This window comes from Cavia porcellus, unplaced genomic scaffold, assembly GCF_034190915.1.
Source record: "Cavia porcellus strain 051 isolate PalLab524CR breed Dunkin Hartley unplaced genomic scaffold, mCavPor4.1 scaffold_1, whole genome shotgun sequence".
Classification (NCBI taxonomy): Eukaryota; Metazoa; Chordata; class Mammalia; order Rodentia; family Caviidae; genus Cavia; species Cavia porcellus.
Window position 1 is genome coordinate 235,303,619 of NW_026947484.1, and position 27,122 is coordinate 235,330,740.

At 40.4% G+C, this 27,122-nt stretch overlaps 1 protein-coding gene and 2 non-coding genes across 15 annotated transcripts in view; 1 reads left to right on the forward strand and 2 right to left on the reverse strand.

Annotated features, from left to right (window-relative positions):
* The first annotated feature begins 1,766 nt into the window (after positions 1-1,766).
* Dtnb (dystrobrevin beta) overlaps positions 1,767-27,122 on the forward strand; it is a 337,086-nt gene continuing 311,730 nt past the window's right edge. For 5 of the 13 annotated variants that reach the window (XR_010041328.1, XM_063231357.1, XM_063231352.1 and 2 more), the window contains exon 1: positions 2,093-2,252. Coding sequence is in view for 11 of the 13 variants with exons in the window: in XM_063231357.1 (XP_063087427.1) it covers positions 2,170-2,252 (83 nt within the window). In the remaining 2 variants the exon portion in view is untranslated. Of the gene's footprint in view, positions 1,955-2,091; positions 2,253-27,122 lie in introns of those variants that run through there. The other 8 variants (XM_063231365.1, XM_063231354.1, XM_063231356.1 and 5 more) reach the window with 5 other exon arrangements.
* Positions 6,728-6,864, reverse strand: LOC111757778 (small nucleolar RNA SNORA2/SNORA34 family). Its single transcript, XR_002792065.1, has one exon. It is a non-coding gene; the product is annotated as a small nucleolar RNA SNORA2/SNORA34 family (small nucleolar RNA).
* LOC111757791 (small nucleolar RNA SNORA2/SNORA34 family) lies at positions 20,908-21,042 on the reverse strand. The gene has a single exon (XR_002792077.1). It is a non-coding gene; the product is annotated as a small nucleolar RNA SNORA2/SNORA34 family (small nucleolar RNA).

Genomic DNA, 27,122 nt, shown 5'->3' on the forward strand with positions numbered 1-27,122 from the left:
CATAGCCACGGGTAGAGGAGTGGGAAGCTGATGAGGAGGGGAGGTGCATGTGATCAGCTCTCAAGACATCTGTTAAGGAAAGTATGGAGGAAGTGGTAACAGGCGTGGAATTTTCGTCCTTTTTCTTTAGGACAGGCAAAGCTTGAATAGGATTAGATGGTGCAGGAAAAAGAGGCAAGACAAATGGATAACCTGGGAGTAAAGATAATGAGTGGAAAATGTTGGAAAAGTGTTCTAGGGATGTGGGGGTGATGACCCAGGAGAGATGCTAAGACCAACGGGTATGGGGCTGGGGATTTAGCTCAGCGGCATAAGCGCCTGCCTTGCAAGCAGGCAGTCGTGAGTTCGATCCCTGGTACCGATAAAAACGAAAAAGACAAACAAACAAACCAACAAAACACACACACAAAAAAAACAAACCAGCGGGTATGAAGTAGTTAATTCCCAGAATGGTCTATAGGGGTCTTGCTCTCATCCTGGAATAACCTTGGTTTCAATCAACAAAGCAAACATGTCATGCAACATTTACATATTTATGAGTATACTCTTCTCTCCTAAGGATGAATCAGTGTTTATCCTTTCAATGTCTGCCCCATAGCGGGTGGTTAACAAACGGCCAAAGAATAAACTAGATACCTCGTAGGTGTTTTCTGAGTATGTTAACATGGTCAGACCACTGTCAATACCCTGCATAGCAAAGAAAGCGTCAAGCATGCAACACATTCACAGGATTCGTGTGTGAAAGGTGATGCACTATTTTTGAAGAATCTGTTTTGACGCTTACTTAAAGCTAGTTATCAGCATTTCCCTCTCTATAGGCGTTTAAAAATAGGAAGAGGAGAGAAGAGGGTGCTCTAAAGGTGGGCAGGCTGGCAGAAGGACCGGCGGCAGGCGGGGCGTGATCTGCTACACCACAAGGTGTCAACAAGCAGCTGCAAAGCACACTGCCCTCGGGGTTGCTTAGCTGATCAGTAACCCTTAAAAATGATCCTGTTTTTGAGTCTTAAACAATACAGAGGAAAAAGAATCATCTGCTCCATTGAAAAGTGCGTAGCCGTGTCTCATGTGGCCTCCCCTCCCTCCTATCGTTTACATATTTGGGATTCTGTAAAAATACGAAAAAAAGGTGCTGGGCTGCCAAGCCTTGGCGACCACCCTCTGCTGCTCTGCCCAGGCCGTCCACCGGCTGCGATGCTCTCTTTTTGTCACAAGGCTGCTGCTGCTTCTTCCTTCGGGCGCCTCCTCCAGGAGCTGCTCCTCGGCTGGCTCCAGCGGACGCCATCTCTTCCTGCTCACGCTCGCCCGGGGTCCGGCTGTGCTCGGCTCTGCAGCTGAGCCGGCAGTCGACACGGCTTTTCTTCTAAACGGCGTGCGGTGCAGGCCAGGGGCCGCGACGGCGACACCCGGGACAGCGCGGGACGGACGCTGCGGGGCCGGCGCTCAGAGCCGCCGCGTTCATCTGGAAAGCCGCCCGAGGCGGGACCCGGTCCTGCATTCCTTCTCTCCCAGTCACCAGGGCGGGTACCCAGCGGCCCGGCGGTACCTGAGGAGAGGAAGCGCAGCCCCGCCGCGGGCGCCCGGCACGGACGGCCGTGGAGCGCCCCCTCCGGCGCGCCCGGAACTCGGAGCCGGCCGGGGGCGGGTACCGCTCGGCTCTCAGGGGACGGCCACGCCCCTCCACGCCCCCGCCGGGGAAAGCCCCGCCCACCGCCGCGCGCTCCCGCCCCTCCGCCTCCGTCCTCGCGGCCTCGCGTCGGGGGCGGGCTCGCTGCGCGCGTGCCTGGCGGGGAAGCGGCGCGAGCCGGGCGCCGAGGACGTTCGCCGCGGGGGCGGCTCCGGGGCCTGAGAGGGCGCCGCCGCCGCTGCCGCCTCAGCCGAGGGGGCCGGGCCTGAGGAGGGTGCCGCCGGCGGAGGTCTTCCCGACGCCCCCAGCTCCGGCCGGGAAGGGAGCCAGGTGGGGAGTCACGGCGGCCGGCGGGGCCGGAGCCTCGCGCGCGCGAGGAGCGGGAAGGGAGCCCGCGCGGCGCCCGACCGCGGAGCCTGCGGGGTGTGTGGTGCGGGGTGCGGGGCGGGGGCGGCGCGCTGGGCCGAGGGCGAGCCCGTGGCCCAGTGGAGCCCGCTTGGGAGCGGCTCGGGGTCCCGCGCGCCGAGGGCTCCGGGCGCCAGCTGATGCCGCCCGAGCCCGGCGCTCGGCGCGGAGGCTCTGCCTTAGGTGCCCGAGGAGAGCAGGAGCAGGTCCTGGCAGAGGGCAGGTGAGGCGGGCAGGCCCTGGCAGAGGGAAGGGAATTTATCCCAGGTCACCCCGAAGCACCGTTTCCCGAGGCGCCTGACATCGCACCCGCCCCTGAGGTCACGCTCGGTCGGAAAGTGTCCCGGCGAGGGAGGCTGCGGCTGGCGAAGGCTCACGGTGCAGTCCTGTGCCGGGCCTCGGGATGTGGTAGACCTCGCAGCATTCTTAGCCAGCGTTTATTGATTATCTACCTTTCTTAGGCAGCCGTGGTTAGCACAAGGGCCACGAAATAGTGTGAGACACGACCGAGATCCGGTGTCGAGGTACTGGCAATTTGGCCATGAAGGGAGATATTGAAATAAAAAGCAGCATTGGATTTTATGTCTCAAGCCCTGGTCCCTTCAGGTCTCGTTGGTCTTTCCCCAGTACTGGGAAATTGGAAATCGGTTACTTGCTTGGTTTTGGGTCAAAGCAGAAAGATCAAGAAATCTTGGAGGAATTTGGGAGAGTTTTGAAGGCTCTTCTTGTGTGACCTTTCAAGAAGTGAGGAAAAACAAATTTGGAAAGAGAAAGGAAATTCCCTTTCTTCACACATAGAATTAAGTTCGGTGACTGTTCACTGCTAAATCCTCAGGATGTGGCCTGGCTTGCAGCGGTAGTGCAGTAAATGCTTGCTGCGTGAATGAATGAGCAGAGTTTTGCTACTTTATGTACGGAGCGTTATCCATCACTGGCATGGTTGATCGGCTTCTGTTGTCCTCCACATACTGTCTCTGGTTCTTAGAGCCTGCCACTCCTTTTGGGTGGTTGTTTGAGATCCTCATGTTCTGGACCTCTCATTGGCTTTTTTTTTTTTTTTTTTTTTTTTGAGACATGGTCTTGCTATGCAGTTATGGCTGGCTTTGAACTCACTGTTGTAGCCCAGGCTAGGTTGGAGCTTCCGTTGGCTTCTTAGGGGAGGTGGGAGCATGCTTTTGTCTAGAAAACTCTTTTCGTTTTTATCCTGGCTCTTGAGTCTTAGATGCTTGTTTCTGCTCTTGTGTGAGGGCTGGAATTCTGCCTGTCCTCATCCTTGTTGGACTCTCCAGCTCCAGGCTGCTGCTTCAGTCCTCTGGGTTGCGGTGCCTGTTAGTTTACTTTGTCTGCCAAATTAAAACGTGACCTTTTATGAGTTCTCTGAGGATATTTGTCAGGCATACCTGAAATTGCCTTTGAAGTGTGTTACAAAGTCTAGTGCTGGGAAGGATTTTCGGTTCCACTAAAATTTGTCTGAGACAAAATTTCTAATTACACTTAGAAACTTAGAATTCATAGAATTTTGATTTGCCATTTATTATATGCCTTTGATAATAATTTCTCAGGGCTTCCACATAAAAAAGTAAGGGCATAGTAATCCAAAATTTAAAAAATTTTTTTCATTAGTACATGTTTGTAGGACATAATGATTACATTCATTTTGGGGGGTTGGTACATGTAGGTAACACATTTTAATTCTTTTTAAGCCTGCTTTACCTCATCCTGTGCTCCTTTTCCTATTTGCAAAAGATCTATATTTCTGTTTCCTATTATCTTTTTTAAAATTTATTTTTAAAATTTATTTATATTTTGAGACAGGGTCTCACTATGGAGTTCAGGCCGGCTTTGAATTCACTGACCCTAAACTTGCAGCAGTCCTCCTGTATTAGCCTTTCAACTGCTGGGACTTATTTTGCTCTTTGTTAGATTTTGAGTTTCTCATGTAACAGAAATGATGCCATGTTTAAGTTTGTGTGCCTGATTTATTCCACTTACCATTATGATCTCAAGGGGCATCCATTCTCCCACCAGTGACTTAAAGTACACCCCATTGTGTATAAATTCCACATTTTCTGTATTCATTCATCAGTTGATGGACATATAGGCCACTTTCAAGGTTTAGCTACTATGAATTGTGTTGATATAAATTGTAATATTATGTCTTTAACTTTTTTTTTTTTTTTTTATGTTTTTTGGTGCGGGGGTTGAACTTATGACCTTGCGCTTGCCAGGCAGGCACTTACGCTGCTGAGCTAAATTCCCAGCCCAATGTCTTTAATTCTTTTTTCTTTTTCTTTTGTCTTTTTTTGAGACAGGGTCTCGCGCTCTGCAGTTCAGGCTGGCCTTGATCTCACTTTGTAGCCCAGGCTGGTCTCGAACTTGCAATGATCCTCCTGCCTCAGCCTTCTGAGTGCTAGGATTACTCTCCATACTGATTTCCATAGTGGTTGCACTAGTTTACATTCATACCGACTGTATAGAAGAGTTCCTTTTTCTCTGCAGGCTTGTCAGCATTTTTTATTATTTGATTTCTTTTTTTTTTTTTTTACTTTGAAATTTGATTTCTTGATGATAGCCATTTTTTTCTGGAGGAAGACAAAATCTCAGTGTCATATTAAGTTGGGTTTGTCTTAATATGACAAAGTTGGGTATGTCTTTATATGTTCAATATTGAACGTAGTTCAATATTGGCTTCCCAGTTCAATATTGAACATAGTTTCATGTATTTGTACTTCTGAGAAATGTTCATTTCAGTTGTCTATTTTTGGATTGGGTCTTTTATGGGGGGGTAACTTTTTTGAGTTATTTATATATTCTCGGTGGTAGTCCCCTGAGGGGTAGCTGGCAAAATTTTTTCTTATTCTATAGGTTGTCTTTTTACTTTGTCGGTTATTTCCTTTGTTGTGCAGAAACTTTTTAATTTTATATAATCTCATTTTTGTTCTTGGTGTTGTTTCTCTTACCTTTGGAGTTCTGTTCAGGAAGTCCTTTTCTATGCTAATGACTTTCAAGAGTTTTAGCTATTTTATCGAATATATTCAATTGTAGATTTAAAGCAGAGTTTATCCTTTTCCTGGGGAACAATTTGGTTTCTTTGCATTGTAATTATTTGATGAATGTATGTATTCCAAATGCATTCTGCCAATCTGAGACTTTTCCTTTTTCATTGTTAACTGTGACATTAAATTTTGATGCCATATTTATGGAAAATTTCTCTTTTTTAAGTTGCTTGTCTTTGTGTGTGTCTGGCTTAAAATGTTCACTACCACAAGATATGAATTATATATTTTTGTATTTTCTTGTAAAATTCACATATTTTCTTATTGAAGTTTTGCTTCTCATTCAGAATTTTATTTTTATGTATGGTAATATGAAAAAATATACAATATATTGGATAACAAGTTTTTTAATACTTTAAAAATAATTTTTAGTGTGTTAAAATATGCATAATATATAACTTACCATTTCTCCCATGTTTAAGTGTACAGTTCTGCTGTATTAAGTATATTATGTTGTTGGAATTGTAACCACTATTCCTCTCCAAAGCTTCATCTTCCCCAAAAGAGTCTCTGTATCCATTAACAGTGACTCCCAATTCTCCCGTTAGCCCCTGACATACCACCATCCTACTTTCTGTTTTTATCAATCTCATTGCTCTTTTCTACATAGCGCATTTAAGTGGATCCTGTATTTGTCCTTTTCTTTTTTTTTTTAGGTTTTTTTGAGACAAAAAGTGTTTTGCTATGCAGTTCAGGCTGGCCTTGAACTCATTTTGTAACCTTGGCTGGCTTTGAACTCACAGTAATCCTTCTGCTTCAGCTTTTCAAGCTGTATTTATCTTTATGTGTCTGGCTTATTTTTCTTAACAGAATGTGCTCTCTACCTACATTGTAGAATGTTTCAAAAAAATTTTTTTTGTTTGCATTAAGGTCTTACTATGTTGCCCAGGCTGGCTGTGAACTCTGTCTTTTCAGTAGCTTGGACTATAGGTGTGAGCTGCTGCACCCAGCAAAATTTCTTTTTTAAGGCTGCTATAATACTTGTCTTTGTGTGTGCGCGAGACTGGCGTTTGAACCTTGGGGCTTCACACTGAGCTACACTCTCAGACATTTTAAATATTTTTAATTTTTATTTTAAAGGGGGTGAAATTAAACACAACAAGACAGAACAAAATAGGACATAAGAAAGCAATGTAAGAGATACAAATTTCAAAGCTGCATGACCTGAGTTCTTCACTATCTATCATATTGTCTCCTGTTTTCTTCCAAATAGTTTTCCACTTCTCCGCATACAGAGAATTCATACAAAACAACATAGTATAAAACTGATCCGAACTGAATGAGGAAGGTGTTTTAGTTCTTCAGAACCAGACAATAGGGAAGTCACTAGTGGCTGTTGTAGAGACTCTCATTCTCTTCAAAATAGCTGTCCATATTTTCATGTATATTGAAGTTCAGCAAAACAAAATAAGCAGGGGGAGGGGTTGCTTGGTTTCCTGGTGTTCCAGGTCCCAGCATGGTGCAACCTCCAGAGCCTGCCACACTCACAGCCGCTCACGGGGTGGTGGTGGTGTTGCTTGGCTTCGCAGCTCTCCATGTCCCAGCATGGTGCCGGTCCCTGTAAATGCCCTTGGCTCCTGTCCTGGGCCATCGGAGCCTGCCAGGCTCACAGCTGCTCACCAGGGCGGGAGGGGTTGCCTCAAGCTGTTCCTTTCTAATGAATTGACCATTTCACTGCCCAAGTTCTGAAATGGCCAACAGACCATAGAAAGACATCTCTTTAGGCTCCTGCTTGAAACCAGCAGCGTCAGGAAGCTGCCAGCCTTGATTCAGGACCAGAAAAATTTTAAATTTTGAGATGGGGTCTCAGTCCCTAAATGGCCCAGGCTGGGTTTGAACTTGTGATCCTTCTGCCTCAGCCTCAGTGAGAGGCTGGGTATACAGGTGTGCGCACCATGACTGGCTCATGTTTATTTTTTCATTAATCCATGGCTGATATGGCAGTGTGAATGATACCACTATGAACATCAGTATGCATATATCTATTTAAAGTCCTGCTTTCAGTTCTTTTGGGTATACTCAAGTAGAATCGTCAGTGATATGTTTTTATAAACAATATATGTAACAATAAAAATAGAGCAATTTGACCGAAATGACTGGGTAGTGAAAGGGTTCTTGTGTACTCTCTGTTGTAATTTTCTCCTATTATTAATATCTTTCATTAGTGGTAGAATTACAGTTGATGAATGATATATTGTTAACCAAAGACCATAAATTGTGATGTACAGTTCCACGGATTTTGACAAATTCCATATGTAATGTCATATGTCACCAATGCCATTATATAACACTACATACACTGCCATTGCAGAATCAAAAAGAATAATTTTAGTGCTCTAAACATTCTTTGTGCTCCCCTCAATCGTTTTTTCTTTCTATCACTAAACTCCAGCAACCTTTGATCATTTTACTGTCTTTAGTTTTGCCTTTGCAGAATCTTGTAAGTCAGAATTATATAGTGTGTAACTTTCTCAAATTGGTTTCTTTTAGTTAGTAGTGTGCATTTAAAGTTCCTTTGTGCCTTCTTATGGCTTGAGATAACTCTTCCATTGTATGGAAGTGTTCATTCACCTGCTGTAGGGTGTTTTGGTTGCTTGTAGGTTTCTTTTAGGTCTGAATAAAGCTGCTAAAAATGTGTATGAAAGGTTTTTGTGTGGATAGAATTTTTTAGTTCACCTAGGTAAACATGTAGGAGCATGAAGCTAGGTCATGTGGTCTGAATATGTTTAACTGTGTAGATACTGCTAAATTGGCTTTTGAACTGACTACCATTTTGGGTTCCTAATATTTATTTATTTATTTATTTTTTCCTTTCTTTTTTCTCTTTAAGGTTCCTAATATTTAAATATTTAAAAAATTTTGTTCAAATACCCTAAATGTTCCTATAAAATAAGTCTTTGTCAGAATGTTTTGTAAAATTCATCTTCATCTGGAGTGAATTCAGATTCATTTGTTAGTATTGTTGCCTTAATTAGCATTGTATTTCCTCATGGGTTTCAAAGTTTTGATTTACAGACTCATCTTAAAGTGAGTATTTTTCATTTTGTTTTTTACCTCAGTGTTCACCCTTCTCTGTGTGTGGTATTTCAGATGTCGAGCTGACCTTTGGAACCGGAGTGTGGAGTCATACTTGGTAGTGATGGGTCAGGAATTCTGCTCTTGGAAGTAATTGGATTTTTAGATCTAGTCATAGGCTATATGGCTTGTCTCAGTTCTTGATCATGGTCTATGTTTGTGTCTTCTGCTTCCTTTTTTTTTTTTTGGTGCTGGGGATCGAACTCACGACCTTGTGCATGCCAGGCAGGCACTTATGCCGTCCTCCTACTTTCTAAGCGTTATATAAACTGGAATCTAGGCAGAGACTGGTAGCCCTAGCCTCTTCCCTGGCCTTCCACAGCCGGTCTGCCTGAGATGACCTCTGTTCTCCACCCTCCTTTCCTTTCTGTCTTGAGTGTGCAGGTAGTGCATGTGTGGTTCTGGACTCAGAGTCTAGCAAGTTTACAGCTTTGCCCTGCTTACCACTTTGTGTAGATGTTCTGTTTTTCATCTAAATGAAGCTTTATCTTGTTTTTTGAGCCTTATGCTTTTTGACTTTTATTGTAAAAATATTTTTCCATTATTTTAGAAAGGAAAACATCAAAGTACCTACTTACTGGCTAGTTTAACTAGGAGACTAAATTGACCAGGCTTCTTTCTCAACATCCTTTCACTACCAAGGTTATCATTTGGTTACTATTGTTATTTTTTGTTGTATTGCCTGGGCCCTCAAGTCTAAGCCTTGAGGTCAGTGAAGGTAATGGGCATTTTGACCTGTTTCCTGAATGGGAATGCTTCCAGTGCTTTGCTTTTAGAGATGATGCATCCTTATGGTTTCTGATAGATGTCTTTTGTCAATTTAAGTACTACATTTTCTTCTGTTCTTGATCTATATTTTTGTTGAGTATTAAATTTTATGAAGGGCTCTTTAATGTTTTGCATTTTGCTGAAATTATCATTTTTTTTTTCTCTGTGTTACAAATAGGACAAGTCTTTCTGTATTGTAGTTATCTGGGAAATATGTATATGACCTACTTGTTAATTCATTTTAACAACAGTGGTCTTTAAACAAAATACATTTCTATTTTGAGCTTTTGTGTATTATCAATACTATAGATAAAACAGAACTGAAATATTGTGATAGTAAGTTTTGGACTAAATATCCTTGCCACTGCCTTTCATTGTAATTTAAAAAATGCTGCGTAATCTAATACTTCAAAGTGATCAAAGAGTACCAATTCACATTAAAAATGATAGTTAAAAGATAAAATGATAGTTAATATTTATTAGCTTCATGTTTTGTGCTAAGCATTGTGGTGCTAAGCACCAGCCTAATGCTTTGTATGGTTTAATACTTGCCACAGCTTTACAGGGTTCTATGTAATTATTCCCGGCTCTGGGTAGTAGTGGAATACAGTTCTTACAAGTTTTTCATTAGAACCTAGAGAGTGCTCTCAGATTATTAAAATAAATCTTTAGGATTTTATGTTTATTTTCATTGGCATTTCTTTTTTTATTAAAATTTTCTTTTGTCTTTTTTGAGATGGGGTCTCGCTATGCAGTTCAGGATGGCCTTGAGCTCACTTTGTAGCCCAGGCTGGTCTTGAACTCGCAACGATCCTCCCACCTCAGCCTCCCGAGTGCTAGGATTACAGGCATGAGCCACCACGCCTGGCGCTCATTGGCATTTTTTTTAAACTGAAAGAGAAGTATTAGATGAAGATACTTGAGAATTTTCCTAAAATAAGCAGAAGGTTATCTCTTTTTCAGGACAGTTTGGCTAGCTGTAACTGAGTGTTAGGGGCACTCTTAGCTTTCTCTGAGTTCTGCATCAAATGGGTATGCAGAGAATAGCTTGTCAGGCTTTGGTGAGAGATTGTGAACTTGCACAAGAATTTTCAGTACCTGCATGATTTCAGGTGAACCACTGGGAAAGTTACATTTTCAGCTTTCTCTTTCTTTCCTTTAGTCTTCACTGTAGCAGTTACTTGACCTCTGTCTGCAGACTTCGTCCAACTGTGGAGCACATTGCCTTTCTAGAAGAAAATGTACTAAAAGGACTTATTGTTGCCCTCTGTCCAGACCCCATTAACTTCACAGTTTGGGGACCAGATTTTTTTTTTAAAAATTGCTAAATGTGGTGCAGTGGGAAGGAAGAAAATGGGCTTTAGAGGCCCCTCATTGCCTAGCTACACAAGTTACTAGGTTAGTAACCTTAGGCCGAGTTATTTAGCTACTTAGGTTCTCAATTTCCTTATCTAATTCTGACATTTATAATCCTGTAATTGTATTTTCTCATTCTAATGGTTTTTGAGGCAGGGTCTTGCATTGCAGAGGGTAGCCTTGAGCTTGCTGTGTAACTCAGGCTGGCCTCAGATTAGTGATTGTGTTGCCTCAGCCTACTGAGTGCTAGGATTACAGGTGTGTGCCATTACACACCTTGTGGTTTTTTTTTTTCCGCTGGTACCAGTAATCAAACTCTTCGTGCTTGCCAGGCAGCCACTGTGCTGCTGAGCCATACACCCAGCCCATGAGCAGTGGTTTCTAAAGAAGTAAGAGCCATGCAAAATGATTCTTTAGGCAAGGTATAACAAGAAAATGTAAGCAATTACGGTTTATTGCTGAGGCTGCGCCATCTGTGCATCTGATGACCTGCCTTTTTGCGGCAGGCCAGGGAGCCTGGGGGGATGCGGGAAGTGTGTAATGTGATCGGCCTTTTTTTGCCAAGCTTTTGCTGAGTTAGAACATACTGCAGTTCCCTTCTGCTTGGCTTATAGGTCTTTCAGATTATATTGTCTAATTTGCGTGAAATGAACCTTACTAAATTGATGAATAGTTTAGCAAACTTCACTTTGCAGTTTCCAAGATTCAGATCAACTGAAGTTCGAAGTAACAGTACAGACACTCTGAAGAGCAAGAAAATAAGCAGACTGGATACTTACATTTATGCTGTCAGCTTGTCAGGCAAATGCAAAAAAGAGCAATGATAATCTGATCAGTTGATGGGAGAATCTTTAAAAAGTCTTAAAAATTATTAAAAATACTACTGTTATGCATTGAGTATATTGTGCTTTAAGATATTTGGCTGATGATATTCATGAGGCTCTATTCTCAGTTGAGGTACTTAAACACTAAGCATTCAGAATCTAAAGATAAAGATCTTTTTCAGTAATGGTTAAAGTTATATATTGATTGATCTAGTACTTCAAAGTTTTATTAAGCTTAACAAAAATGTTTTAAAATTTTATTTTGAAAGCCGGGCATGGGGGCGCACGTCTGTAATCCCAGCACTTGGGAGGCTGAGGCAGGAGAATCATTGCAAGTTCTAGACCAACCTAGGCTACAAAGTGAGCCCAAGGCCAGCCTGAACTGCATAGCGAGACCCTGTCTCAAACACACACACACACACACACACACACACACACACACATTATTCTGAGGTTTCTTACTTGAGAAGTAAAAGACAAACAACCATAAGCTTTTGTTCCTCCTATTTTGGTAAAATTGGCTGAAATAATGTACAGAGTAATAATTCATCCTTTGTTATCAAATATTACAAATATTGTTGGAGTACTGATTGAATTTGGTGGTTATCATACCGGAGTACTTCTTCATGCTTTTTCTGTATATGTGTGCATTCCTAAGTAATCCTTGTATTCAAGCCAGGTGTGGGGAAAACAGTGTAAGGAGGCCTCGTGTTTCAAGGCTGGCCTTGAATTCACTTCATCCTGCCTCAGTCTCCCAGGTGCTGGGATTCACTTATGCCTGGCTAGCAGTTTTTTTGGTATTATCTTTGTCTCGTTTTGGTATCTGTATAACAGTGGCCGCTGATAGAGCCTGAACAGGGACACTACCAGTTCGAATGAGCCCACCCACCATCTTAGAGAATTGTGGGTCTCATTTCACTTTAGTCACAGAGGGCATGTCTGCAGGCCACAAGTGCGTCTCCCAAGGACACATTCAGAGTTTTTGCAGTCCCTGAGGACATGACAGCAGGTTAGAGAGGAGAAAGAGGACACACAAGCCTACCCTTTCTCCAGTTCACCTCTTCTGAAGCCCACCAAAAAACACTATTAACAAAAGCCTCTTAGCTTATAAGGGACACCTTCTCTGCTCTGCTCGCACAGGGAGGTCCCTCTCAGGTTCTGCAGTAAACCTGCGTGGACTGTGGAGTTTACATTCTCCTCACACTTTTCTCCTTGGCCACAAAATGAATTGGGAAGTGTTTCCTTTTCTTTTGTTTTTTAGAGATCTTCTGGAGTTGGGTTTGGATATTCCCTTTGCCAAAAGGAAAAAAAAAACCTACATTTCATTTCTTAGGGGTCATTCTAATATTTAGGTTTGATTGAGTTTTGTGGATTTTGAGGAATTGGCTCATTTTATCTAAATTGTCATATTTGTGTGCTTTGAATAAAATTGTTCGTAGTATCCTTCCTTCCTTCCTTCCTCTCTTGTACTCTTTCCTTCTCCTCCTTCCCTTCTGTTATTTTTTCCAGTAGTGGAGACTGAAGTGAGGGAAGACCTTGCATGTACTAGGTGAGCACTTTGCCATTGAGGTACATTTGTTTTTTTAAATTTTATTTTGAAATTGGATTTCCCTACCTTGCCCAGACCTCCTTGAATTTCTACCCCGGCTTTCCTATCAGCTTGAATTATAGCCACCAGGCCTGCTCCGTAGTATTTCTTTTAGTGTCAATGTGTTTTGTAGTGATGTTTTCTCTTTCGTTAGTGAGTTTGGTAGTTTATGACTTCTTTATTTTTAAAATTTTTGTCTTGCTTAATATATATATATATATATATATATATATATATATTTTTTTTTTTTTTTTTGGTTCTAGAAATTGAACTCAGGACCTCATGCTTGCTAGGTAGGTGCTATGCTGCTGAGCTATATCTTTGATCCTTACTTACTAATTTCAGTGATCTTTTCAAAGAACCAGCTTTTTTGGTTTCACTGATTTGTTTCTTTCCCTAAGTGAATTCTAGCTTACGTCTGTAATGGACAGATAACACACTGTGTTTGATTTCTGTTCTCTTGAATTTACTAATGTTTGTTTTACGGCACACGGTATGTTTTGTTTTGTTTGTTTTTTTTGGTGTACTTGTTGTGTGCAGTTGAAAAGAAGGTGCACTTTGTCATTGGTGGGGCCAGTGTTCTGTAGATACCATGTGTCTTGTTCCTTGGTGATAGTGCTCAGTGCTTGCATGTCCTTGTTATTTTTTCCTTCACCCTTTTCAAAGGGTTGTTTCATATATTTGCAAAAACAATTAGAATACTTTTTATCTGGGGTCTGGTTAAAAAAAGTTGTAAAGATTAGTGTTTACTCTTTGTGTTGTACAGTTCTATCACTGTTGACAAATGTATAGCATCGTGTATCTACCACTGTAGTGAGTACCATACATAGGCATTTTCCTGCTGTAAAAGTTCCTCTGTACTTTACCTACTTGGTTCTTCTTCACTTCCCCATGACCTCTAGCATCCACTAATAATTTTACTCTCTAGTTTTGCTTTTTCTATAAGGTCATAAATTTAGGATCATGCCTTTTTTAGACTGGCTTTTTTCACTTAGTAATATGTATTTTTTTTTTAGGAGTAGGAAAACTTACAGAATAAAAGGAAGGAGGAATAGGAATAACTCCGGAGATAGGAGTGTTCTGAATGGGTTGCCCGCAATATGCATTTAAGCTTCTTCTGTATCATTTCGTGGCTTGGTATTTCATTCTTTTTTGCCGAGCAGTATTCCATTTATGGTAATACTGCAGTTTTATTATTTATTCACTGATTCAGGGGTATCTTTGTTGCCTCCAGTTTTTGAAGATTTAAGAATAAGGCTAGTATAAACATTTTGAAACAGGTTTTGTGTAGACATTAACTTTCAATTCAATTGGATAAATGCCTAGTAGTGTGGTATCTGAATCATATGGTGTTGTAGTTAGGGGTTTGCAGAGAACAAATAGAATCAGGACATGGAGTTTATAATACTATTTTATAATGGTCACCGGGTGTTAACACAAGAAAATGCACGAAATCTATCCGCAACACCCAAAACATAGATTATTTAGTCAAGAGCCTAAATCCCACAGCAGTGTCCCACATGATTCCAGATAAAACCCAGAGCTCATGACAATGCCTCTCACGAGTCCAACTGGAGGACCAGAGCCCACAAGAAGGACTCACACCAGTCTCTTTTATGGATCCGTGCCGGGAAGGCCCAAGGGTCAGCGGTGGAAGCCAGAAAGTTTATGCCAGCAGGACGAAGGAGCCGTGCTAGTGGGAGGAGGGTTCTATGCTGGAGCCGAGAAGTCACACTCACAACAAAGACCAGGGCTGTCCTGAAAGGCACCACAGCCATCCTCAGCGACACGGAGGCCCCAAGCTCCTCCAAGGACAAGCACAGTCGGGTACATGTCAGGAAGCCAGCGTGACAAGCCCATCCTGGCAAGCGGCACACATCTTCCCCTCTGGAGCCAGGAAGCAATGCTTGATGTGAGGACCAAAGCTTCTCCAAGAGAACCAACGGCTCAAACAGCAACTCGTAGGAGAACCCATAATACCTCAATGCAATGTAATAACGCATTAACGCCTCAACACTTCTCTTCTTCTCCCCCTGTTTCTGCTGGCAACTTTCCTCGGGTGGAGCATCTTCGCTCAGTGCCATGCTGATGTAGTCCAGCTGGCGTTAAGTTGACCACCAGTTCTTAATCCATAACATATGGTAAGATTGATTAGCTTTGTAAGAAACTGCCTAGTGTTTGTTAGGCAAATTTGTGCATTCGCACCAGCAACAGATAGAGTTCCTTTGGTTCTACATTTTTGCCAGCATTTGGTATTGTTGGCTTTTAAAAGTTTAGCCATTCTAAAATGGGTGCAGAGTCGTATCTCTTTTTTGTTTTAATTTGTAATTTCCTACTGATAGACAATACTGAACTGTTTTTCACATCCTTAACTTACCATCTTTAGTGAGGTATTTGATCAGATATTATGATCATTTTTTAGTTGGACTGTTTCCTTACTGAATTCTTTGTGTAATTTGAATATAAGCCTTTAAATTAGGCTTATGTTTTGAAAATATTTATTAGATTTCACTTTGGTGTCTGTCCTTTCATTGTTTTAATATCTTCTGCAGAGCAGTTAATTTTGATAAAGTTCAGTGTATCAAGTTTTTGTGTCATGGATTGTCTCTCGTATCTAAAAATCCATTTATTCAGTTTGGTTTTGGGCTCAGGACATTAAACTACCTCTCTAAGAACTTCCAGTTTTAGCCTACTTTATTTTATTTTATTGGTACTGGGAACTGAACTCAGGACCTCATGCTTGGTAGACCAGCACTTGTGCTCCTGAGCTATATCCCCTGCTCCTTTAGCCTGTTTTAGATTTGTCACATTTTGCTTACATGCTGATAGGTAGAATCCTGCTCGTCTTTTACTCTGTAGACTAAGCCTATACTGACCTTTAAATTAGGTGCCTAAGCAGGGTGATTGCCACTAACTGAAGACTGCACATGTGTAAGTACACCTTTGTATTTCTACAGGATGAACTACAGGAAAAAGGGGGGCGGAGTGTCCTGAGATCGGGAGGTCATAGATTTTATTTGTTCATTAATGTGGATAAATTTTTGGCAGTTGAAATGGGAAAAGAGGGTGGATATGAGGAAGGAAATAGCAGGGTTTAAATTAAAGTTAGCGTGTGAAGGAGTGATAGACTTTTGGTTATCTGTAGATTATGTGACTAAGAAAAGGCACAGTGCCAGAAGTCAAGTGGAAGGAAGTAGAGAGATGAGCTTGCATTGCTGGAAGTGTTGACCTTCAAGGTCATGTCAGAATGACAAGGGCAAATACTTAGCTGTGGTAATAGCATTATATCCTTGTTGGAACTGTTAAAAACATAATTACAATAATGCAGATGTTAGTATACACAAAGCACTGGCCTAGGGAAATCATTTATAGTAGACTTACTTTGTGCGAAGTACATAAATTTGAGTTTTAAGTGATCTTAATTACAGGCTTTGTCTGACTTTCCTCAGTAGCTGACACTTAGACAAGGATTTGAGTACAAACCGGTGGAGACTGGGAAGTAAGCTAGGGAAAGGAAAGGTAGCAGGCAGAGTTTGTTATAAAGTGTGTTACACTGTAGATAAACGGAACTTATTCCCAGTGGGAAATTCTGCAAGCTAGTGTAAGTGCGTGTCTTAGAGGTGATGAGATAAATATAGAATTTATCATTGAATGATTTATTTTTATATAGGGTGATAGATCTCTAATATTATAGGTGTGGAATACAGGGAACAAAATAGGTTTCAGAGATTAGAGAAAATCCTTTAAAAAAAAAAAGACTCCCCCACACTGGCCTAGAGAAGCCATACCCTGATGCCTCACCACCATTGGGGGAGCGTAGGTGAGGCTCCCCCCCTCCCCCGTGCATCTGTCTGCCACCCTGGGAACCTTGGATTGGAGGAACCCAGGTACCTAAGCCCAGTCCCCTGCACTGTGGGACAGGCAGGAAGTACACGGGACTCAGCAGCTGACTGATTCGGAGGAACATGGGAAAATGTCAAGATGAGGAAGCAGAGTGCAGTCTCAGACCTTTAGTCCATCCAGAACAAGTGCAGGAGACATAGACACAAAAGGAAGTCATACTCCTGAAATTTCTCAAATGATACCAACTGAACTAGGGACACAGCTTAGGACTTACTTGTTTGGTTAACTTTGCATGCCTGTATCTGGTAGTCTGAGCAACTACTTAGAGGATAATATGCAATATAGTAACTATTACTGATTTCCTCCTTTTTTTTTAAGTCGGTACCGGGGATCAAACTCATGACCACCTGCTTGCAAGGCAGGTGCTTATGCCACTGAGCTAAATCCCCAGCCCCGCTGTCTTATTTTTGAAAGCCAAAATGTAGCCTTTTCAGATTGACTGCTTTCACTTAGTAAATATGCATTTTCTAGAATTTTTTCAAGAATTAATGTTATTGGTACACTTCTGACATACATAAATGATCATAGTCATCAAAAGGAATTTTTAGCTGTATATAATGTATTTTAATTTGTTTTACCCATTCCTCCCTCTTCCCTTCAATCCTTCTCTCCTTTTAAAAACCTTTGTTTTGGGCCTTGGGATTTAGCTCAGCGGCATAAGCACCTGCCTTGCAAGCAGGCAGTCGTGAGTTCGATTCCCGGTACCAATAAAAAGGAAAAAGACAAAAAAAAAAAAAAAAAAACACCAAAAACAAAAAAAATCACCTTTTTTCTATTGTCTTTTAAAGTCCTTATTCCCTCCCTTCCCTTCTCTTCTCCTCTGCCTGCCTTGTTCCCCTTCCAATTTGAACATTTTCTTCCTGCTTGTCAATATCCTCTATTTCAGTTTTCATTTACTTTTTGGGTTTCTCATACAAGATAAACAGTGTGATATTTCAACATGTATGTCTGATTTATTTCACTTAAAATTATTTTTCTTTTATTCTTTTTTTCTTTAAAGACAGAGCCTTGCTATGCAATTTAGGCTGGCCTTGAACTCATGTAGCCTGGACTGGTCTCAAACTCATGGCACTTCTGCCTCAGCCTCCTGAGTGCTGGGATTATAGATGTGTGTCACTGTGCCTGGCTGCACTTAAAATTATGATCTCAGGGTGCAACCATTTACCTAAAAGTCTTAATTCTACCCTTTTTATGGCAATGTAGTGCTCCATCGTATATAAAAACCCTATTTTCTTTATCCATTTATCAGTTGATGGGCGTCTGGGCTGTGTTTCTGAGATTTAGCTATTACAAATTGTGCTGCTGTGAACATGGGTGTGTATAAATCTCTGATACGATTTAAACTCTTTTGGGAAGATTCTTAGAAGGGGAATATCTGGGTAAAATGGAACCTCTAGTTTTAGTTTTTTGATGAATTTATATACTGATTTTTATACTGTTTATACCAATTTACACTCTCACCAAAATTAGAGAAGGATTCCTTTTTTCCCTATAGCCTTTCCAGCACTTGTAATTGGTTGATTTCTTGATGAGAGCCATTCTTTCTGAAGCAAAATGGAATCTGTGTTGTTTCAATTTGCATTTCTCAAATGGCCAGTGATGTTAAACATTTTTCCATAAACTTAATTGCCATTTGTGCTTCTTTGTCTGAGAAAGTATGTATTCATTTCAGGTGCCGATTTTTGCATTATGTCTTTAAATTTGGGGAGGCCTGATTATTTTCAGTTCTTTCTGTAGTATAGATATTAGTCCTTTGAAGTGTAGCTAGTAAAAAATTTTTTCTCATTCCCTGTTGTTGATTCTTCGTAATATTTCCTGCGTGATTGGGGTTTCATTCATAAAGTGTTTACACCTATATTGTCAGGAGTTTTACTTGCTTTATCTTATAGCAGAGTGTTACTATTTTAATATTTATATCTTTGGTCTGTTTCAATTTTAGTTTAGTGCATGATGAGAGATACAGGTCTAGGTTTAATCTTCAGCATGTGGAAAGCCAGTTTTCTTAGCACCACTTATTAAAGAGGTTATCTTTCTTCCAATGAGAATGTTTGATCCTTTTATCAAAGATAAAGTAGTGAGAGTTTTTGGAGTTGTTTTTGCAACTTCTGTTCTGTTCCATTGATCCTTTAGTCTTTCTGTTTGCCAGTACCATGCTATTTTTATCATAGCTTTGTACTATAATTTCAGTCAGAGATTATGATGCCCCCTGCCTTGTTTTTGTTGCCCAGAGCTTCCTTTGCTATTCTAGGTCTCTTCTGGTTCCAGGTGAATTTTAGGATTGTTTTCTGTAATTCTGTGAGATATGCTATTGGAATTTCTATTGGGATGGCAGATTTGGTAGTATGGCCATTTTCACTGTAGTGGTTCTTCCTACCTAAGAGCATGGGATATTGCTCCATTTTCTAATATCCTCTTCAGCCTCCTTTTTCAGAGTACTGTAGTTTTCCATGTAGGGGTCTTTTACATCCTCTGTTAGATTGATTGCTAGGTATTTCATTTTTTTGGATGCTATTAGAAAAGGTATTGTTTCCCTGATCTCTCTCAGTGACTTTGTTATTCATGTACAAGAAAACTACTGATTTGAGGGTTGACTTTGTATCTACCTATGCTACTTAATTGGCTTATAAATCTAGTAGTCTTTTGATGGAGCTTTTGGGGTCTTCTTAGTAGAGTATCACGTCATCTGAAAATAAGGAAGTTTAATTTCTTTCCTGTATTTATTCTTTTTATTTCTTTCTCTTGTCTAGTTGTCCCAGCTAAAGTTTCCAGAACTATGTTGAATAGGAGTGGAGACAGTAGACATCCTTGTATTGTTCCTGATTTTAGAGAGAAAGCTTTCAGTTTTTGTACATTTGGTATGATGTTGGCTATTGGTTTGTTGTACGTGACTTTTGTCAGATTGAGATAAAGACCATCTATTCCAATTTTCTGTAGGGTTGTTTTATCATAATGGTTGCTTGGCTTTGTCAAAAGCTTTTTCTGCATCTACTGAGATTATCGTATGGTTTTTGTCCTTGGCTCTGTCAATATGGTGTGTTACACTTATGGATTTACATATATTAAACCATCTCTGCATCCCTCAGATGAATCCCACTTGATAATAGTTTGCAATCTTCTTGACGATTTTATATTGTTTGTTTGCCAGTATCTTACTGAGGATTTTTGCATCAATGTTCATTAGGGAGATTGGTTTGCAATTGTGTTTCTTAGTTGGGTCCTTCTCTGGTTTTGGTATGAGGGTAATGCTTGCTTCCAGGAATGAATTTGAAAATATTACTTCCCTTTCAATTTCATTAAAGAGTTTGAGAAGTAGTGGTGTTAGGCCTTCCCTAAATTTCTTATAGAATTCAGCAATGAATCCATCAGGACCTGGACTTTTGTTTGTTGATAGGTTTTTAATTACATCTTCAATTTCATTTATTGATACTGGGTTATGCAGAATTTTTATATCTTTTTGATTCAGCTTTGGTAATTCATATGTGTGTAGGAATCTGTCCATTTCTTCTGTATTCCGTCTTATTATAATACAAGTTTTCAAAGTAGATGTAGATGATTTTGTAAATTTCTGCAGGGTCTGTTGTGATTTCACCCTTTTCATTCCTAATTGTGTGGTTTTCTTTCCTTTTTTTGATAAAGTTGGCTAGAGTTGGTCAGTTTTATTTATTCTTTCAAAGTATCAGCTCTTAGATTTATTGATTCTTTGTATTGTTTTTTAGTCTCCATTGTGTTAATTTCTGCTTTGATCTTTATAATTTCCTTCCTTGTAGGAGTTCTTAGCTTAGCCTGCTTTTCTTTTTTTAGAAATTTGTTTTTTTTAAAATTTTTATTTTAAACGGGGTAAAATTAAACACAACAAAACAGAACAAAATAGGATATAAGAAAGTAATATAAGAGATATAAATTTCAAAGGTAGACGACCTGGGATCTTCACTCTCTATCATATTGTCTGTTGTTTTCTTCCAAATAGTTGTCCATGTCTTCGCATACAGAGAATTCATACAAAACAACATAGTATAAAACTGTTCTGAACAGAATGAGGAAGGTGTTTTAGTTCTTTAGAACCGGACAGTAGGGAAGTCACTAATGACTGTTGTAGAGTCTCTCATTCTCTTCAAAATAGGTGTCCATACTTTCATGTATATTGAAGTTCAACAAAACAAAACAGGCAGAGGGGGAGAGGTTCCTTGGTTTTCAGGTGCTCCAGGTCCCAGCATGGCACAGGTCCCAGTAAATGCTGGTGGCTCCTGTCCTGGGTCACCAGAGCCTGCCATGCTCACAGCCCCTCATGGGGGTGGAGTGGGTGCTTCCAGCTGTTTTTTTCTAATGAATTGACCATTTCACTGCCCAAGTTCTGAAATGGCCAACAGACCATAGAAAGACATCTCTTTAGGCTCCTCCTTAAAACTAACAGTCAGGGAGCTGCCGGCCTTGATTCAGGGCCAGACTTTTTCTAGAAATTTGGAGTTCAACATTAAGTTGTTTATATGCACTTGCTCTGTTTTCTTGATACAGGTATTGGTTTTCCTTTTAAGACTGCTTTTGTTGTGTCCCATAAGTTCTAGTGTGCTGTAGTGTCAGTATCATTGAACTGTAAAAACTAATTTTTTTCTTTAATTTCATCTGTGACCTATTGGTTGTTCAATAGTGTGCTATTTAATTTCCGTGTGTTATGAAGTTCTTGTGGTTTCCTTTGGCATGGAATTCCAATTTCGTTGCACTGTGGTCTGACAGTATGCATGGGATAATTTCAATTCTTTTGGATTGCCAGGCGTGGTGGCTCACGCCTGTAATCCCAGCACTCGGGAGACTGAGGTCGGAGGATTCTTGCAAGTTCGAGACCAGCCTGGGCTACAAAGTGAGCTTAAGGCCAGCCTGAACTGCATAGGGAGACCTCGTCTCAAAAAAGGCAAAAACAAAACAAAACAAAACAAAAAAACCACACACACACACAAAAACAATCAGTTCTTTTGGGTTTATTTACCCGTGTTTTGTGAGCCAGTCTGCAATGTGTTTGGGAGAATGTCTGATGTGAAGCTGAGAAGAATGTGTATTCTGATATTGTGGGGTGGATCACTCTGTAGATATCTACTAAGTACATTTGCTAAAAAGTTTGATTTATTTCTAATATTTCATTATTGAGTTTTTGACCACTTGATCTGTCTTTTTGTGACAGTAGGGTATTGCAGTCTCCCAATACAATTGCATTAGGATTTATTTGATTTTTCATGTCTGTTAGTAAATGCTTTATATAGTTGGGTGCACTGGTATTTGTTGCACATATATTTGTGATTGTTATCTCTGCCTCTTGGCTTGTTCTCTTTACAAGAACGTAGTAACCTTTATCTCCCTTCATCAGTCTTGGCTTGAAATTTACTTTGTCTGCAAATAGAATATCCTTGTCTTTCTCTGGGTTCCTGTCACATGGAGTATTGTTTTCCATCCTTTGACGGTCAGTCTATGAATTTCTTTTTGAATTAAATGTGTTTCTTAGATGCAGTGTATTGTTGGATCTTGCTTCTTGATCCATTTTGCCAGTCTGTGTCTTTTGATTGGTGAATTGAGACCATTACTATTAATGCTTAAAGCTGAAATGTATTAATTTATCCTTGTTGTATTATTTTCCTATTATTGGCTCTCCCCATACCCCCTTCCTCTATTTGTTTGCCTTCCTAGTGAATTCCTTTTATTTGGGTTCATGGAGCTGTGGTCCTTATTATCTCTTTCTAGAATGTCCTTCAGAACATTTTGGAGTGCTGGTTTGGTGATTATTAATTTCCTCAGATGGTCTTTGTCATCACAGTATTTTATTTCTCCATCAGTTTTGAAAGATAGTTTTGCAAGGTACAAAACTGTCTGGATTGAAAATTGTTTTCCTTTAGAATTTGGAGTATTTCACTCCAAGCACTTTTTGACTTGAAGTTTATGCTGAGAATTCAGCTGTAATTCTGATGGGCTTTTCCTTTTTTTGTTATAGGTGATTTGTTCCTTTTCTTTAACAACTTTTAGGGTTTTATTCTTGTGTTGAGTTTCTGGAGTCTTGTCTGATATGCCTGGCTGTAGATTTTTTTTTTTGGATAATTGCAAATTTAGTTCTATATGCCTTGTTTATCTGTATGTCAGTTTATTTTTTACCACCAGGAAAGTTGTCATGATGTCTATAAACATTTTAAATGTCATTTTTAGTATCTCCTGCTTTTTCATTGACTCCAATAGATCTTAAGTTATTCTTGTTTGTCTCATCTAGCACCTGCTGGACTGATTTCTCATAGTCCCTTGTGATTTTTGAGAAATCCTCTTTTCTTGGTGGCCAGCTACAAGCCTGTCTTCAGTATCTGAGATCTTGTCTTCACATTGATTTAATCTGATTTGACTACTTTTAGTGAAGTATTTATTCTCCTGGATATCTGCTTGAATCTGCTTTATGGATTCCATTTCTTTCCTATGTTGAGCTTCCATAATTTTCTTAAGCTCATCTTTCTTTTTGTCTGTGTCCTCTCTAACATTTTTGTGTATGTCTGCTAAGCATGGTGGGTATTTGGTAATCTCTGTAGTTACATGAGAGATTATTTTTTATTTCATTTTTCCAGAGCCTCATTCCATTGCTTTGTTATTTCCACTTCTGAGAGACCTGGTGGGGGGCTTGCAGATTGTCCCAGCTCATTGCCCCCTGGATTTGCCTTTGGGGAACTGGATATCTGAGGTTGCATTTTGTTTAATGTCTTCTCACTTTTTTGTTTTTCTTTTATTTTTAAGTTTAATTTATTGTAATGCTAAGTTGCCTATGGTGGGTTCCTTTATTGGTAGTGTTTAGGACCTTTAGGTGATGATTCATTCTCTGAGGTATATTCTAGGTGTAGCTGGTTTTTTGGTTTTGAATCTGTTGGAAGATCTTACCTCTTCAGATTGTTGGAGATGAGAAGTTGTTACTTGTGTGTTCTAGTTGCTGGTTCTTTGGCATGTGCCACTGTGTTTCCTGTGACTGTTAATCTTAGTCATAAATTACCAGGACCAACAGCTTTTTATTATAGTTAGGTCAGTTTTGGTTATAGTGGTACTAATAGCATCAAACACAGCCTAGAGAGCAACAGATTGAGCTAAACCTTAATTTGAAACGTTTAACCTCATTAACTAGATTTGTAATTACATAATAAAATGTAACGGGAACCAGAGTATTATATGCAGTATATAAGGCCAAAGTGTCATTTTTGCCCTCAGGGGTTAAAATTTAAAATGGATTTAGGAGAAAATAGAAAAGTGGAAGCAGAGAAAGAGATTAGAAGTATTGTTGGAGGACAAAGGGGGATCACACCAGCTTGGGGAAACTGGTACAGAAGACTGAAGGAAAAAAGACATGGTAGAGATAGAAGGAAGAATGGAAGAGAACCACACACACATAGAGGTTAGGAATCACTGTCACATTCATGTAAAAACAATGAAGGAGAAGGAGGCAAGAAAAGAAAATCAAACAGTTCCATTCCAGGAGCCTCTGTGGTCTCACTAGCAGACACCCTGTGGAGACAGAGTCCTGAACTGTGCCAGTCCACCCCAGCATTACAGCAGTGGTTTTGTAGTAGGGTAGTGGATAACCTCAGCAGGCCTGCCCTGCCACCAGACTCACTGGGTTTATTGCAGTCCATGAAATTTCCATGGGTCCCCGCCCAGCTGGGAGCCCCTACATGGAGCTTGCAGCAGTTCTGGGTTCTGAGCCCAGGTAGTTCATCTCCAAAATGGCTCCTGGCTCATCACTCTCTCCTTGTCAGAGGACTAAGTTCTCTACACTCTTCACCAGCCAGTGTAGTCCTCCACATCTGCTGCTCCCTTCCACTGCTGCATCTCTCTGCAGAGGCATCTGGGTTTGGCCATTGTCACTGTCATTGTCACTGTGTGTCCACTGGTTTGAGCAGCTTCTGTGGTGCAGTGAGTCAGTCCCATCTCAGGGTGAAGGTGCTGCTGGCTACTGCGTTTTTCTTCCTTGGATTTTTCTTTTTACTCTTTCAGTGGGCTTCAGTTTGTACTTCAGTATTCTTAGGTCCAGGCGACCCACTTCCTTCCTTCTTGTCTTCCTCACAGTGCTATAGTCCAGTGTCTAGACAGTGACTCAGAGAGCATCTTTTTTTCTGCTGCTGACTACTCTGCCTGGGTCATTGAGGTTGAAACTATCTTGAATTGTACTATGAGACCCTGTCTGTCTTTCAAAAAAAAAAATCAGCCCTATCATCTAGTTAAGTTGACTTTTGTGAAGGGTAGTTAAGTTTGTATCTAGTTTCATTTTTTTGTATATGATCGTCTAATTCTAATAGTATCTTTTGTTGAAGACTGTGTTTTTTGCATTGGATTGGTATTTTGGAACTATTTATATGGGTGTGTTGATGAGTGTTCCTTTCTGTCCTGCTGATTTGTTTGTTCTTTCTAATATCCGACTGCCTTGATCATTGTAGCTGTATAGTTAATGTTGAAGTTAGGTCATGTCAGGTCTCCAACTTTGTTTTTATTTAAAAAAAATTGGTGTCTTTCACAATCTTTTGACAAGTCCATCACAGTCTTTTCACAAGTCAGTTGATAAGTAAATCACAGATTTTTGTCTTTCTAAACTGTAGAATCTCTGTGTCAGTATCCACAAAATGTCTTACTTGGAGTTTGAAATTGCATTCAATCTATAGATCAAATTGGAAAGAACGGTCCTTTTGACATTGTTTAATGCTCCTTTTTATGAACGTAATATATTAGTTACTTTTCTCTTATTGCTGAGACAGAATATCTGACATCCAAAATTAAGGAAGGTAAGGTTTATTTAACTTACAATTTGTGGAGGTTTCAGTCCATAACCTGCTGGGTCCAAGGCAGCATGGCTTGTGGCAAAGGGCAACAGTTCATTGTTAGAAAACAGCAAAAGTATCAAGACCAAAGAAGGGAGGAGTGTGCCAAAACTCTGTCTCTTATAATGTATGTAGACTACCCACCCCAGGGCCGGTGTAGCACTCACATCCCTAATCCCACATTGGATCATGAATCAGACACAAACCCTTGAAGCCTATTCCATGAGACTTTGGGGAGACATCTAGACATAAGCCATACCCATAGAATATCTTTTACTGTTTAGTTTAATTTTGATTTCTTTCATCAGAGGTTTATAGTTTTGCTTATATCAACCTTACATATATTATTCTAGATTTATATCTGTGTTTTATTTTGTGGGTGCTAATGTAAGCAGTTACTGGGATGGCTAAATTTGCTTGTGAGTTTCCCAAGAAAGCACATAGAGGCAGACAGAAGCAATAGCAAGCAGCAGGGAAGAGCAGAGCCCGCAGCCTGCATCTTTATTTTCCAGTTCTTACATGTTGTTACATGTGCTTATGTTCTTGTGTGCTTCCCCATGCAGCACATGCACACTTACCTGTGCTTAAGTCATGGTTACATAAATCTGTCCTGTTCTACGTCTGGCTAGACAGTGAGGTTTGATGTAATCTGTTGTGGCTCCCCATAGCAGTGTTATGTTTTGACTTCTAATTTTTACATTTAAAAAAATCTGGTATTATGTTGCAATTTGAAATTGCACTTGTTTATTGCTAATATATAGGAAAAAATTTTGTATACTTTATTAACCTTCTATCCTACAACCTCACATACAATCAGCATAATTACTGATTGGTTCCAGAAATAAATTTTTTGTCAGTTTTTTTTACTTTCTTCGCACAGTCGAGGTATCCTTGAACAAAGACAGTGTAATTTCTTGCCTCTCAATCTGGGTAGCTTTCATTTCCTTTTCACATTTTTGAGTTCTGTAGTTTCTACTTTTCTTCTGCCTTCTCTTTGAGGTTATCTGTGGGCTGCAATGGGAGAGAATAAAGAAGGAAGGTAAATGTTTGGGTTCTTTTTCCCTCACACTTTGTGATTTAGTTCTTGTGGAGCAGAACTTGAGGGTTTCTCCTGGATTTTCCCATATGTACCACAGCCTTCAATTTGGGGGCCTGGCTTTGTAGAGTCAGGCTTAGAGATTTAAGATGGGAAAGGGGCAAACTTACTGTCTATTCAGTGGTCTTTTAAATTCTGTATTTTATTTTTTGGTATCAGGAATCAAACTCAGAACCTTGCACTTGCCAGGCAGGTGCTTTGCAGCTCAGCTATATCCTGGATTTCTGTATTGTTTCTCAGTCTCTGCACTTACGCTTACACTTGAATGATCTCAGGTAATTCCAGGATATATTCAATGCAGGTTTTGTACTTGCATTCATTGGGTGAAGTTGATAAGTGCTCATTCCATCCTCCTGGGATCCAGAACTGTTATACCTTCTGTCAGCCAATAATCTGCTGCTGCTACCTTTTACCCCCATGAGAGTGAGTCATTTTGCAGGCATTTCTTGTGAGGGAGTATGCAGTTGGCTGAAGGTTATTCTCCAGGGAAGAGTGCAGCTTCGAGAAATCACAGCTCCCAGCACCTGGAGGATCTGGTGAGGTCACTGTGGGGAAGGAGCATCTAGGCCCGTGGTACTGTTCCTCACTTGCCTTTAAGTCGACACGTCCTG